General features: G+C 41.8%; 2 protein-coding genes across 3 annotated transcripts in view; one reads left to right on the top strand and one right to left on the bottom strand.

Annotated features, from left to right (window-relative positions):
* Positions 1-3,566, bottom strand: part of zic4 (zic family member 4) — a 13,743-nt gene extending 10,177 nt beyond the window's left edge. Inside the window, exons 1-2 of one of the 2 annotated variants that reach the window (XM_055928172.1) lie at positions 1,940-3,566; positions 1,211-1,831 (exon numbers count right to left, since the gene is read on the bottom strand). In XM_055928172.1, coding sequence (XP_055784147.1) covers positions 1,211-1,831; positions 1,940-2,369 — 1,051 coding nt within the window. In that variant the 5' untranslated portion in view covers positions 2,370-3,566. Of the gene's footprint in view, positions 1-1,210 lie in introns of both variants that reach the window. The other variant, XM_055928171.1, reaches the window with a different exon arrangement.
* Positions 3,567-8,073: 4,507 nt separating this feature from the next.
* zic1 (zic family member 1 (odd-paired homolog, Drosophila)) lies at positions 8,074-12,857 on the top strand. The gene is made up of 3 exons (XM_055928173.1): positions 8,074-10,630; positions 11,157-11,320; positions 11,766-12,857. Exons 1-3 carry the CDS (start codon positions 9,664-9,666, stop codon positions 11,964-11,966), a joined length of 1,332 nt encoding a protein of 443 aa, XP_055784148.1. The 5' UTR covers positions 8,074-9,663; the 3' UTR covers positions 11,967-12,857.
* The last annotated feature ends 281 nt before the right edge of the window (positions 12,858-13,138 follow it).

Here is a 13,138-nt window from a genome sequence, read left to right as displayed (position 1 = left end):
CATACATTTTGCGTATGGGTGGCCGGGGAATCGAACCCATAACCTTGGCAGCGCATGCGCCATGCATAACCAAATGAGCCATATATCTTAAATAAATATAAGTATTATTCTACCGGACCATTCAGTTCTAGGCTCAACAGAATACCAAACATTATACAGAGAGTCTCGTTGACAAATCAAAGTATTAAATGATACATCCAGGGGTTATGCACGGCGGTGGAATTAGAAAAGGGTCTCACACTCCAGACAAAAAGGTCCAATACAAGATCAGAATGTATTTCCGCTCCAGGATACTTACTACCAACTGCATTCTGAAACCAGTAGGCTTCTAGTACATTCTAGGGCGAAACACGACACTTCAGAAAAGTAAGTAAGTACGTTCTATCTGATATGCTTGGTTCCATGTCCCTGTAGCAGGGTTTTGAGAGTACAGTTTATACCTTTTCGTAGCAGGTTAGGAAATTGTACGCAGCAGATTAGGATAATTCGAAGTTAATGTTAGGAAGAGGTTTAGCTAAAAATGCTAAACATTTTCAACTTTCGTCGTCAATTTGACATGAACTGTGTAACATCTAGACTTGACCCTGCTGCAGGCAACGCAACAGTTGGACAGACCGCGTGGGCCTCAGTCTCTCTTCCGACGGCATGTTTTGGCACACATCAAACCGCTGAGTGAGAGAACTGTCCCGCCGTAATCCCCCTAGCATTATCTCTGTCGAGCGCTGGCCCACTGGAGCAACTCACAACAAACACATCGGAAATGTGTTTGTCCAACAATACACTATTGACTAATGTTTAGGCTAATCAGGCTCAATGTCATGCCAACGTTTTGGTAGCTTAAAAATTGTTTCTTTGAAATGCCATGATCCAAATATCACATTTAGAAAGAATAAAACAAATATATATATATATATCGATATAATTATCAAATAAATACTGCTTTCAGGGATTTGGTAATTGGTTCAATGACATTTTAAATAATATTGTTCTCCTTTTTGTTTTACGCTGTGGCTGCTGTACAGCATAGATTCTCAAAATAACTATATTTAATTTATACGCAATTTCAAATAGAAATGTGAACTGAGCGCTAGTGTAGAATGGGGTTCAAAACATGAATGATAGAAGTCCATAAATTCAAATCGTAACGTTTCTCAATGCTGGAGGAGGCAACCTTTACCGATGTCTCTGAAACGGAAATAAAGTCACTGACCTGTGTGAGTCCTCTTGTGAATCTTCAGATTCTCCGATCGAGCAAATACTTTTCCACAGCCGGGGAAGGGACATGGAAATGGTTTCTCTCCGGTGTGTACTCTGATATGATTTACAAGTTTGTACTTTGCTTTAAAAGGTTTTCCTTCTCTGGGACATTCTTCCCAGAAGCAGATATGGTTCGCCATCTCCGGGCCACCGACGTGCTCCACCGTCACATGAGTTACCAGCTCGTGCATCGTGCTGTAAGTTTTCGAGCAGAGTTTCTTCGGCGACAGTTCCGGTTCGTGCCACTTGCAGATGAGTTCTTGCTTTATCGGTTGCCTCATGTAGCGGAAGAATGCACCGGATCCGTGATGCTGGGCTCCGAGGTTCATGTTCAGGTGGTTCAGACCGCCGTAGCCATGTAATGTCGAGGCGGAGAACGGATCAGCCCTGGAGCTCGCCACTTGACTCAAGTGATCAGACCTAACGTACATTTCGCTAGGTATTCCTAACCTTATTTGTCCATTCATGGCTTGGCCACCTGGTGCTCCGCTAGATGACTGCTCATGGTGGAGTCCGGAGAAGAGGGCATGGCTACCAGCATCAGGGTGATGGCCGTAGTGTCCCGGATAGCTACCTGTTGTTGAGACAAACATTCCGTGATGAGAGGTTGAACCGGAGCTCTGGTCGGTCAGTACCGGCATGGCTTGAGCTGTCAGATCTCTCCGAATGAGGAAATCCCTACCTGCGGCTGCGGATAACGTCTGGGCCGTGTGGGACATGGAATAAGGGACGGTCGCCGCCTGCACCGGGCCAAAAGATCCCGTTTGACTGGAGACCACTTCACTGTGGCCTGCCATATGATGATTGTGGTGGTGATGGTGGTGTGGGTAATGATGGGCTGGGCTGATTTTGAGGGCCGCGGAGTGCCCCATGTGTTCTGGCCCGAATGGACTCGGCCCCAGGCGGGGTTCCGCAGTAATCTCCCCAGGGTGCGAGTGAGCCATTGAGTGGGGATGGCTGCTGAACCCCGGGAAGCCTGTCACGCTCTGAGGGGTATGGTGGTGATGATGGTGATGGTGGTGCGCCCCTACCAAGTCAACTAATCTCAGCGCCGTGTTCCGTTTGGAAATCGTAGGGTCCATCACAGGGCTTCCCAAAGCATTCATGTTCATTACTCCTAATTCTAGAATAACTTGACAGCAGGCAAAATAACAATGATGACAAATATATTTTAATTGCAATGAAAAATATAGAAAAACAAACTAAAACATATATTAAAAAAGTTGGAAAGTTGTGATTCTATCTCAGTGGCTGCATGGAATCCCATTCGGTTGGCCGGCAGCAGCAGGACGCGTTGATAGTGAATAGAGATTCATGGTAGGCGCTGCAGCCCGTGGAGCTAAACAATCACCCCGCCTTCTAATTGGTCAGAGCCCCGTGATTGACGTCACTTGTGACAGTCTCCAATGTGAACAAAAAAAAAATGTTTTAGCGACAGCAAGCAGGCAGAGCGCCTGCGCCGAGCCTCAGGCAAAAAAATAAAATAATGTTTTGTTGTTATGCAAAGGTTATTGTACTTTAAACTAATCTCCAAAAGTTAAACCGTTACACCAAAACTATAACTGTCATATTTTACTACTGAGTGACTAAGAGTTATGGAAGTGCAATATACCCAATGTAGCCTAATGAACACCTAGCCTACAGTACACATGACAATAATGCAACGTGGAGCCTCTAAGGTTATAGCTGATAATCAATAGAGAGATATCTTCATTTCGGTGCATATTTTACGAAAATATGTAATTGAAATTCATAAAATTTATGCAGAGTCGGAAAATGTGTGCATCAAAATACCGGATATATTTTCGAACATAGACAAGTCCCTTTCTCAAAAGCAATTTTCCGCCTTTTGGAGTTTTTTACGCGGTTCGGAGTTCTCTCAATGGCCAAAAATGATCCGGTAAAATAAAGAAACATATTTGACACGTCCTCCCACCCGCTCGCTTGTTCGTCCGCACCGCACCACCACCCCTCCTCGCTCGTTGCGCGTCGTCCTCCTCCTCGTCGCGGGATCGGTTTCTGTGTATTAGTGAATAGAGGCGACGCCGTCCATTGTCCCAGGAAAAAGTAATGGAACTGACCTGTTGTTATGATCCGGGGTAATTTTGCTCACGAGCCCTGTCGGATTGAGACCCAGAACTGAAGCGGATCAGGGGCACGGGAGGTGGCGCCCGATGAACGGCACAGAACGGTACAAGAGCGGTAGAGATTTAAGCCCAAAATAATACTTGCTAAAATATGAGTTTATACTTTAGAATGATACCCTGAGAGGGAACGGGACGTCTGCTGTTGAAGGAAACGGTTGTCGAAAACATAAAAGTGAATCTTGTTGATTATTCCCTGCTATCAAACCATACCGCTAGACTATACCATAAATCACAAAACATATTTCGCATTTATTTGTCTTTGTATTTATATTAGACGATGCGATTTAATTGTTAATAACGTTTTTTCTCTCCTCTCTCTTAAGACATTGATTCAGAAACCAACGCGTATTGGAGCGCCTGAAGCTCCATATGTGTTATATAAAATATTTTTAAAACATTCCGCTCATCTCTGCTATTTGTGATGCTATATTGTGTGTTGTCATTATATTAGGCCTAATATGTTCAACTACATAATGAAGACATTGAGTTGCGATATGATATCAATAGCACTTTTTAATCAACTTTATTTTTCTGTTCACATCTATTTATCAGGCGACTATTTATATTTGTAACCTAATTATAGCCTGTAAAACTGTTGTTTTAGGGTTAGGGTTAGGCTAAGGCCTTGCATATGTTCTTTTCATTCAACTTTAACATTTGGTAAATCCATGCATATTAATCCACATATTCGTAACCTCAATCTAAATTGCATGGGCCCTTTTATCTTAATCAAATCAGTCGGGGAGACAAATAGGAATTGTTCTGTGAATTGACCCAAAGGGAGGTCAAACCGTTGCCATTAGATCCATGTCAAATATCGCATGTAGAATATGTTTAACTATTTGGTCGGATTATAACGTGCCCATAGTAGTCAATCACTGGGTTGTTGTCTCAGAGAGCCATGGGTAGTGCAGAGGCAGTAAAGCCGTCATTTATTTTGACAGTGTGTCATGCCAATATTTGACGACTAAGTGACCATCGCCTCAATAGGGTTAGACCCAGGTCGGGTTGTATCCATGCATCGGTCTCATTGGGCTGTTGAACAAAAGTAATGTCCATTCTCAATGTGGAATGAATTCGTTCATCAGTTTAAAAAAAAAAAAAGTGTAAAATATTCTGTTAGTATGTAAATAACGTGGTCATTACAACCACAATATATTGCAAAAAAACGTTTTGGTGTAAATTTTATTTTAGGCACGTCTAAAACATTTCATGCACGAAGTGATACAATGTTGCACTAGCGTACCCACCATTGCACACTGCTGAAAATGCCGCAGACCAAACATGTGCCAACTATCTATGTGAGTACATCTCCTGCAGACTTGATTAGTTACCGAAACAACATATTTCATGTGAAATGCAACATTCTAAAACAAGAAAATTCCATATGTAAGTGAATGGGTCACATATTTATTTATGTTAGTATTGGTGACCATTCCCTCAATGTTATGTGGTCAACAGTAATTCAATTGATATCAATTGGCCATGTGTAGTAGGCCATGTGCTTAACTTAATTCTTTACACCAAAAACGTAAAACCGAAATGTATTATTTGTAGGGGGGTAAAAGTGATGCGACCGTTGGCATATTACGCACAGGCTACCATTGTACATACTGATAGAGATAGCCTAACGGCAGTGATTGCACGTCTCTGGAGAATCATATCCAGGATTGACTTGTCAAAGTCATTTGGTGACAAAGCCACGTTAAACACGTCATAAATAAGTAAAATATAATGTGAAATATGTGTGATCCTGGCAATGTTTATGAAATGGCCTCTGCTCCAGGTGCCTAGTGCACGGTCGCAGCTGTAGTCTGCAGAGAGAGAGAGAGAGAGAGAGAGAGAGAGAGAGGCAGCTCAGGAACACACTGCAGTCATGCATATGCCTTGGAAGAGCTTTTTCTGGTCCAAGCTGCGCCCTCTTGTAAACCACAAGAAAGAATGCAAATATAGGGACCAAGACCAGATCATATTGCAGCAATTGACAAAACGCGTAATCGCTAGGCTAATTGAGTTGTTTTGTATATGTAAAGGCAAAAATATGTATAAAGGGAAAATAATACACTGTATAAATAAATATATATATATATATATATATATATATATGTGTGTATGTGTATGCTATATGCTATATGCATAAACTGTACATATTTTTCGTTACAAACAACACGAGGTATGTGCCTTTCACCAATCAGAATTAGATTGCCTATCCAAACTCAATGTATTTCAGAAAAGGCCTATTTTAACGCATTTAATGTCCGTTGTAAGACACCGCATGATGCTACGACTTAATAACATCCCTATTACGTTATGTTACATCACTATTACGTTATGTTACATCACTATTACGTTATGTTACATCACTATTACGTTATGTTACATCACTATTACGTTATGTTACATCACTATTACGTTATGTTACATCACTATTACGTTATGTTACATCACTACATCACTATTACGTTATGTTACATCACTATTACGTTATGTTACGAACACAAGAAATGCCCTGTAGCCTGTCCTATCGACCATAATATAAATTAAATTAGAGGCCTACCACCCATAATGGATATATCATTATCCAGATCATTGGTCACCTTGATGTAAAATCTCCATTCCCAACAAATAATCAGTCGACAATGCGTGCGTCATTCACCGGATCCTTCTGATGACAGATAAATCAGAGCAAAATAAACAAACAGATTCAACTATAAAGATGTTTTGCCTTCTGTTGTTGTATTTGATGATTCCCAGACCCCTGTTGAACCCCAACGGTATTTATTTCTTCCCTATTTAAAGTCACGTCGAAACACGTTCCATCTTGACCGTTTTCCACCTGTTGAAGCCAAGGGCCTTCCAGATGTGTGTGTGTTTTTGTGTTGTAGTAGTCTACTTAAAAAAAAAAAAACTTGATAAAACTTCTATGGAAAAAGAGAACTATGGATAATGTTATCTTCCCCTTGGCCTCTCTGGAATGAGTTGGAGAATGTATGAAGCAGAAACGTGCAGTCAAAATGATATTTTAATGGTTCGTATGGCACGTCTGTTCATGCGGCTTTGAACCAGAGCAGCCGGAGGTTCCTGGAGCGAGAGCCGCAAATCCCACTTGATAACTTCGGTAACCCACAACGTTGTACACATATATACAGTCTGGCTATGGTGATGCAGTAAGCTTTTACTAGTCGGCCAACATACAACGTGACCAAAGTTTAGTTTTCAACAATCACCAGTGCGTGAGTTATCATCATAAATGTCCTTCAAGATAACTCATTATTAAATGTCTTTGTGATGATAACTTTTTGTGTGCTTTTTGGGAAAGCATTTAGGTGAGAATGATCATGCCAGAAGGGAGTCCTGACTGCTGATGTTCCCTTTACGAGGCTGTTGCAAAAACGGACATGGAATGTAGAGAGAGACAGAGACAGAGAGATAGAGTGGTGGGGACGCAGAACAGAGTTCACAGATAACTACAGCCTGGGCCCTACATGTGTATGATCCTAATTTGAGCCAGGTTGCTACAGCAGGAACATAATTCTGCAGCAAAAGGAAATGTGAATTATTATGTGAATTATAATTAATTGACATTTGTGTAGGGGTTGATACATTTTTACATGAGGGAAAATCACAAACTTCAGAAGCCTGTTTAAACCTCAAACACACTACAAGTTTTAAAAGTTATTCATTGCAAGAAAGTTCTTCTGCAACAGAATGATAAGATTAAGATCCTCCATCTGTAAATGTTCTCCTGCAACAGAGTGATCAGATTAAGATCCTCCATCTGTAGACGTTCTCCTGCAACAGAATGATCAGATTAAGATCCTCCATCTGTAAATGTTCTCCTGCAACAGAGTGATCAGATTAAGATCCTCCATCTGTAGACGTTCTCCTGCAAGAGAGTGATCAGATTAAGATCCTCCACCTGTAGACATTCTCCTGCAACAGAGTGATCAGATTAAGATCCTCCATCTGTAGACGTTCTCCTGCAACAGACTGATCAGATTAAGATCCTCCATCTGTAGACGTTCTCCTGTAACAGAGTGATCAGATTAAGATCCTCCATCTGTAGACGTTCTCCTGCAACAGAGTGATCAGATTAAGATCCTCCATCTTTAGACGTTCTCCTGCAACAGAGTGATCAGATTAAGATCCTCCATCTGTAGACGTTCTCCTGCAACAGAATGATCAGATTAAGATCCTCCATCTGTAAACGTTCTCCTTCAACAGAGTGATCAGATTAAGATCCTCCATCTGTAGACGTTCTCCTGCAACAGAATGATCAGATTAAGATCCTCCATCTGTAAATGTTCTCCTGCAATAGAGTGATCAGATTAAGATCCTCCACCTGTAGACGTTCTCCTGCAACAGAGTGATCAGATTAAGATCCTCCATCTGTAGACGTTCTCCTGTAAGAGACTGATCAGATTAAGATCCTCCATCTGTAGACGTTCTCCTGCAACAGAGTGATCAGATTAAGATCCTCCATCTGTAGACTTTCTCCTGTAACAGAGTGATCAGATTAAGATCCTCCATCTGTAGACGTTCTCCTGCAACAGAGTGATCAGATTAAGATCCTCCACCTGTAGACGTTCTCCTGCAACAGAATGATCAGATTAAGATCCTCCATCTGTAGACTTTCTCCTGTAACAGAGTGATCAGATTAAGATCCTCCATCTGTAGACGTTCTCCTGCAACAGAGTGATCAGATTAAGATCCTCCACCTGTAGACGTTCTCCTGCAACAGAGTGATCAGATTAAGATCCTCCATCTGTAGACGTTCTCCTGTAACAGAGTGATCAGATTAAGATCCTCCATCTGTAGACGTTCTCCTGCAACAGAGTGATCAGATTAAGGTCCTCCATCTGTAGATATTTCCATGGTCACACCTGATGTGTAAATGGCAACACACGAAGTGTCAAACTCGAGGATATCTTTATAAAAGAGGAGCTGGTGCACACGGAGTGATGAGTAAACCTACCTGGGATTGTTAGGCTACTTGCAGTGCTTTTCAACATTACAATTGGATAGTTTTTTCAAGATAGACCTATAGCCTATTTGAACTGACAAATAAAAAGTAAAATAACTGAATTGTGGTACTTGTAGGATAATTTGTCTTTGTTATTCGTCTATTATTAGTACTATTTTAATGTGGTTGTGACAGTCGCATATTGACGATTTGGTTGTTTTGTAGTAAACCGTAATATTCCCTTGCGGTATGTATTCCTGCAGCCTCCACTCCCTAAACGACTTGAATAGAGAGGGGGAAATGGAGTCGAGTCGTCTTTTCCGTTCCCTTTCATCCTCCGGAAATTTGACTTGATCCAAAGATTGCCATGGAAATCAACAAAGACATCGCCATGCCCTCAACGTGTGTCCTATGAAATCAAACAAATATCCCGGATCAACGACAAAAAAAGAGTGTGTGGAATAATGCCTCCCCAGTCTCTCAACAACATTCAGCGACAAATCGACTTCTTGGTATGCAACCGAATAGCCATGCTCTACATCAGCATTTGTCCCCCCCCCCTCCCCTAACAAAAAGTGTGTTTTAGTATGGAAAGTTGTTGCTATGCATTAGTTGCAGAGGAACATGTATTTTGACTTTTAGCAGTGTCTAGTGTGACTGAATAGCCGACGACTGTCTACATTTTCACACCGTCTATTGTAGCTTTAATTTCTCTCAACTTTCTTTCTTGTGTTATTCAGCCGTTTAACCAAAACCACAGTCAGCAATCTCACAATACCTGGGATTGATGATGCACACGGACCAATAGGAGAGGGGCCTCGGCACGCGGATTGTTATTTGATGGGTGCATGTTAGTAGGGGGATAGGGCCTCCTCCAATGATCGTCTGAGTACCGGGTCACATGTTTGGGCCCCCCTTCCTCTCCATTCATCAGGGGTGGACTGTGTTGTCTTTTCAATTCATTTATCTGCAGGAATGATTGCGACTATCAGTCTGAAGCTCGCCGCCTGACTGGGGAGGTGAAAGTTTCGCCACAGGAAGAGAAACCGCAAAAGACAATATTGTACATGATTTGCGTGTGCATCGGATGAGAATTAGTGTGGGGTAAAATTCCACTCTTGTTTTAGGTACATAGAAAAACGGTGGATTGGAGTTTGTACTCCTCTGTAAGGTCCGAGAGAGACTTTTTTTTGCAGAAAGAGAGAAAGCGAGAGAGGTATAGGAGTGAGAGAATAACTGTTCGTGATTTTATATTTCTGCTCTCAGTCGCCTCATTGAGTTGTAGACTGACGGAAGATGCTTCTGGATGCAGGACCCCAGTACCCCACCATAGGAGTCACTACGTTCGGCTCCTCGAGGCATCACTCAACAGGCGAAGTCACAGAAAGAGAAGTGGCTTTGGGGATAAATCCGTTCGCAGACGGGATGGGAGCTTTTAAAATCAACCACAGCTCCCATGACCTGGGCTCCGGCCAGACGGCGTTCTCCTCCCAGGCTCCCGGCTACGCTGCTGCCGCCCTGGGTCATCACCACCACCCGACGCACGTCAGCTCCTACTCCACCGCAGCATTCAACTCCACCCGGGACTTTCTCTTCAGAAACCGGGGCTTCGGGGATGCCACCAGCGCGCAGCACAGCCTGTTCGCCTCGGCAGCGGGAAGTTTTGCAGGGCCACATGGACACTCTGATGCCGCGGGGCACCTGCTCTTCCCGGGACTCCACGAGCAAGCCGCAAGTCATGCATCATCAAATGTCGTCAACAGCCAGATGCGCCTTGGCTTTACCGGGGACATGTACGGCCGGGCTGACCAGTACGGCCACGTTACGAGCCCCCGATCCGACCACTACGCCTCGTCCCAGCTGCATGGCTATGGTCCTATGAACATGAACATGGCGGCTCACCACGGGGCAGGGGCCTTCTTCCGATACATGAGGCAGCCCATCAAACAGGAGCTCATCTGTAAGTGGGTCGAGCCCGAACAGTTGTCGAACCCCAAAAAGGCTTGCAACAAAACGTTCAGCACGATGCACGAGCTTGTGACCCACCTGACAGTGGAGCATGTTGGGGGACCGGAGCAGTCGAACCACATTTGCTTTTGGGAAGAGTGCGTCCGAGAAGGAAAACCATTCAAAGCCAAATACAAACTGGTAAATCATATCAGAGTGCACACCGGAGAGAAACCATTCCCATGTCCCTTCCCCGGGTGTGGAAAAGTGTTTGCCCGATCGGAAAACCTGAAGATCCACAAAAGGACACACACTGGTAAGAAATCTAACATATTTTTTTTCCCGACTCAAAAAGCATGATCACAATTTCCGCTCCAAAAACGATGAACTGTTATTAAGTGTAAGACATATTTGACTGTGTAACAGGCTAGAGTAGCCGACGAACTTCAATGTTTTGGTTATGTTTTTACACACACAAAAAAAAGTGCAATCATTTTGAATGCATGTATTAAATTATATATACAGTCTAACTTTATTAATCGTATTTTGAAACTTTCTAAATGAATATAATGCAATAGGTTTGTGAAATAGTTGGCATGCTGTTGCGTATTGTTTATCGTAGTGGTCCAAGTAAACATGAGAACACAACAAAATGTGTGTGTAAATATTTAGGCCTACACACATGAAACAAATCATAGATACTGAAAATAAGGTTATCTTTTTACAATGTGCTTGGACCACATGACAGCTGAAACTCTGAAATGTTCATGTTAAATTAAAATGTATCATATCATTCATTTTCTCCGTGTGTAAAATGTTTAATTCGTGTCAATTGTTTTTAGGTGAAAAACCTTTCAAGTGTGAGTTTGAGGGCTGCGACAGGCGGTTTGCGAACAGCAGCGACCGGAAGAAACACATGCACGTCCATACGTCTGACAAGCCTTATCTCTGCAAGCAATGCGACAAGTCCTACACACATCCAAGCTCTCTGCGGAAACACATGAAGGTACATATTATTAACTTACACTTTTATTTTATTCCGTGGCTTCTTTAAATTGTTCTGTATATTTAGCGTGCTATAAATAAGTCCATATATTGGATATTGTTGAGAAGGAAAATACTGCGTATACATTCCAGCAAATATGAACATATGATGCAGTAGAACTAAATTGCTGTTGTGTTTTTATAAAGCCTTTCATGTTGTATTCATATCCAAAATAGTGCATCATGCATTTTAATTTATGATCTTGGTTTATTTATTAAAAATGGATTATCATTAACATGTATATATATAATTAGCCGATTTATTTTCTTCTCGCTGTGGCGAATCGAGCTGGAGCCTTTATATTACCGTAAAGCATGGCAACGTATGAATAATACACAGGCACACTGTCAAATGTAAAAAAATAAAATTATGTTGTTTTAAACATATTTTTCGCTCTGTCTCGCAGGTTCACGAGGCCACCACGCAAGGACCCCAACCGTCACCAGCGGCCAGTTCCGGGTACGAGTCGTCCACGCCGCCCACCATCGTGTCCCCGTCCACAGAGAACCAGAATTCCAGTTCCATATCACCGGCAGCATCGACAGTACACCACACGACCAGTCACCACACCACGCTGTCGTCAAATTTTAATGAATGGTACGTGTAAAATATTTTCACAAAGACTGCAGAAATAGGACTGCTTGGAATCAAAGACTTTGAAAGTCAGTCTATAATGCGTGGACAGAGAAAAATACGAGGAAGCCAAAATGGTTTGTTAATGGCTACAGAGAGAGAGACAGAGAGATGCATGGACAAGGTGCACGGCCAGCTACCAAGTTAAAGTTTTTTTTTTACAATTTCTTCCCCCCGGCTCTTTTTTGAAAGACTGCACGCAAGAGATCTCATTGCATGCTATCTGCGGTTCGTGGCCTGATTTTCTTTTTTGTACATAAAAAAAATTCACAGTTCAAACATGTAATATTTTATTTTGTAAATAGTTATATCACAGTTTTAAGGGCATTTGTGGAAATGTGGTCCCTAGATATATGGAAAATGAGATGGTTTTAACAATAATATTGCGATGAATAGTGTTTGATTGAACAGAATGTCGTAGTTGATGTGTACCCAATGTGAATTACTCAGTATAACTTCCGTCTCCACTATGACGTCGACCTTACCGACTATTAGTCTATGTATGTGCTTTTGTATTTGGTGCAACATTCCGTCTACGGTCCAGTTGGAGTAGCAGAGTACTTACCATTGCTGTTATTTAATGTCATGTCGATAAATCGTGTAGTGAAAGCCTGAAACTCCGTGTCAATCTGTTTATGTACGTGATAAAAGATTTTTTAAAAACTATTTGTCCATTACCTTGATAATGTCAAGGCAGTATTACCTACATGTATATAGTTCAATTTTCCATATTTATCCGCATGTAAAGGGTAACGTTAGAAATGATCGGGATTTATGGAGAAATACGCTCTTATGTAGAATTTAGTCTACACAAAATGTTTGGTTACATTTCGTACTATATTAAAGCATAAAAAAATACAACCAATTATTGTCTTCCAATATTTTTGTTTCTCATAGCCTACTGTCTAAATATGACTGGACATCGAAATGACTGCTTCGTGATTACCTGTGTATACCATTTTCATTAACAACACACAGTTAAATAGAGGACTAGGCATTTAGTAAAGCATGATAAGCCTATATGAGGTATTATATTGAAATAACTATCATACTAAAAGTAACAGTTTTAAATGACATGTTCACAGGGGCACAAATCAAATAGGTGGTGCATATTTCATAACACATAGACTATCAATAACGGATAGG

The sequence above is a fragment of the Salvelinus fontinalis genome, chromosome 7, assembly GCF_029448725.1.
Source record: "Salvelinus fontinalis isolate EN_2023a chromosome 7, ASM2944872v1, whole genome shotgun sequence".
NCBI classification, from domain to species: Eukaryota; Metazoa; Chordata; class Actinopteri; order Salmoniformes; family Salmonidae; genus Salvelinus; species Salvelinus fontinalis.
This window is presented reverse-complemented; position numbering and strand designations above follow the sequence as displayed.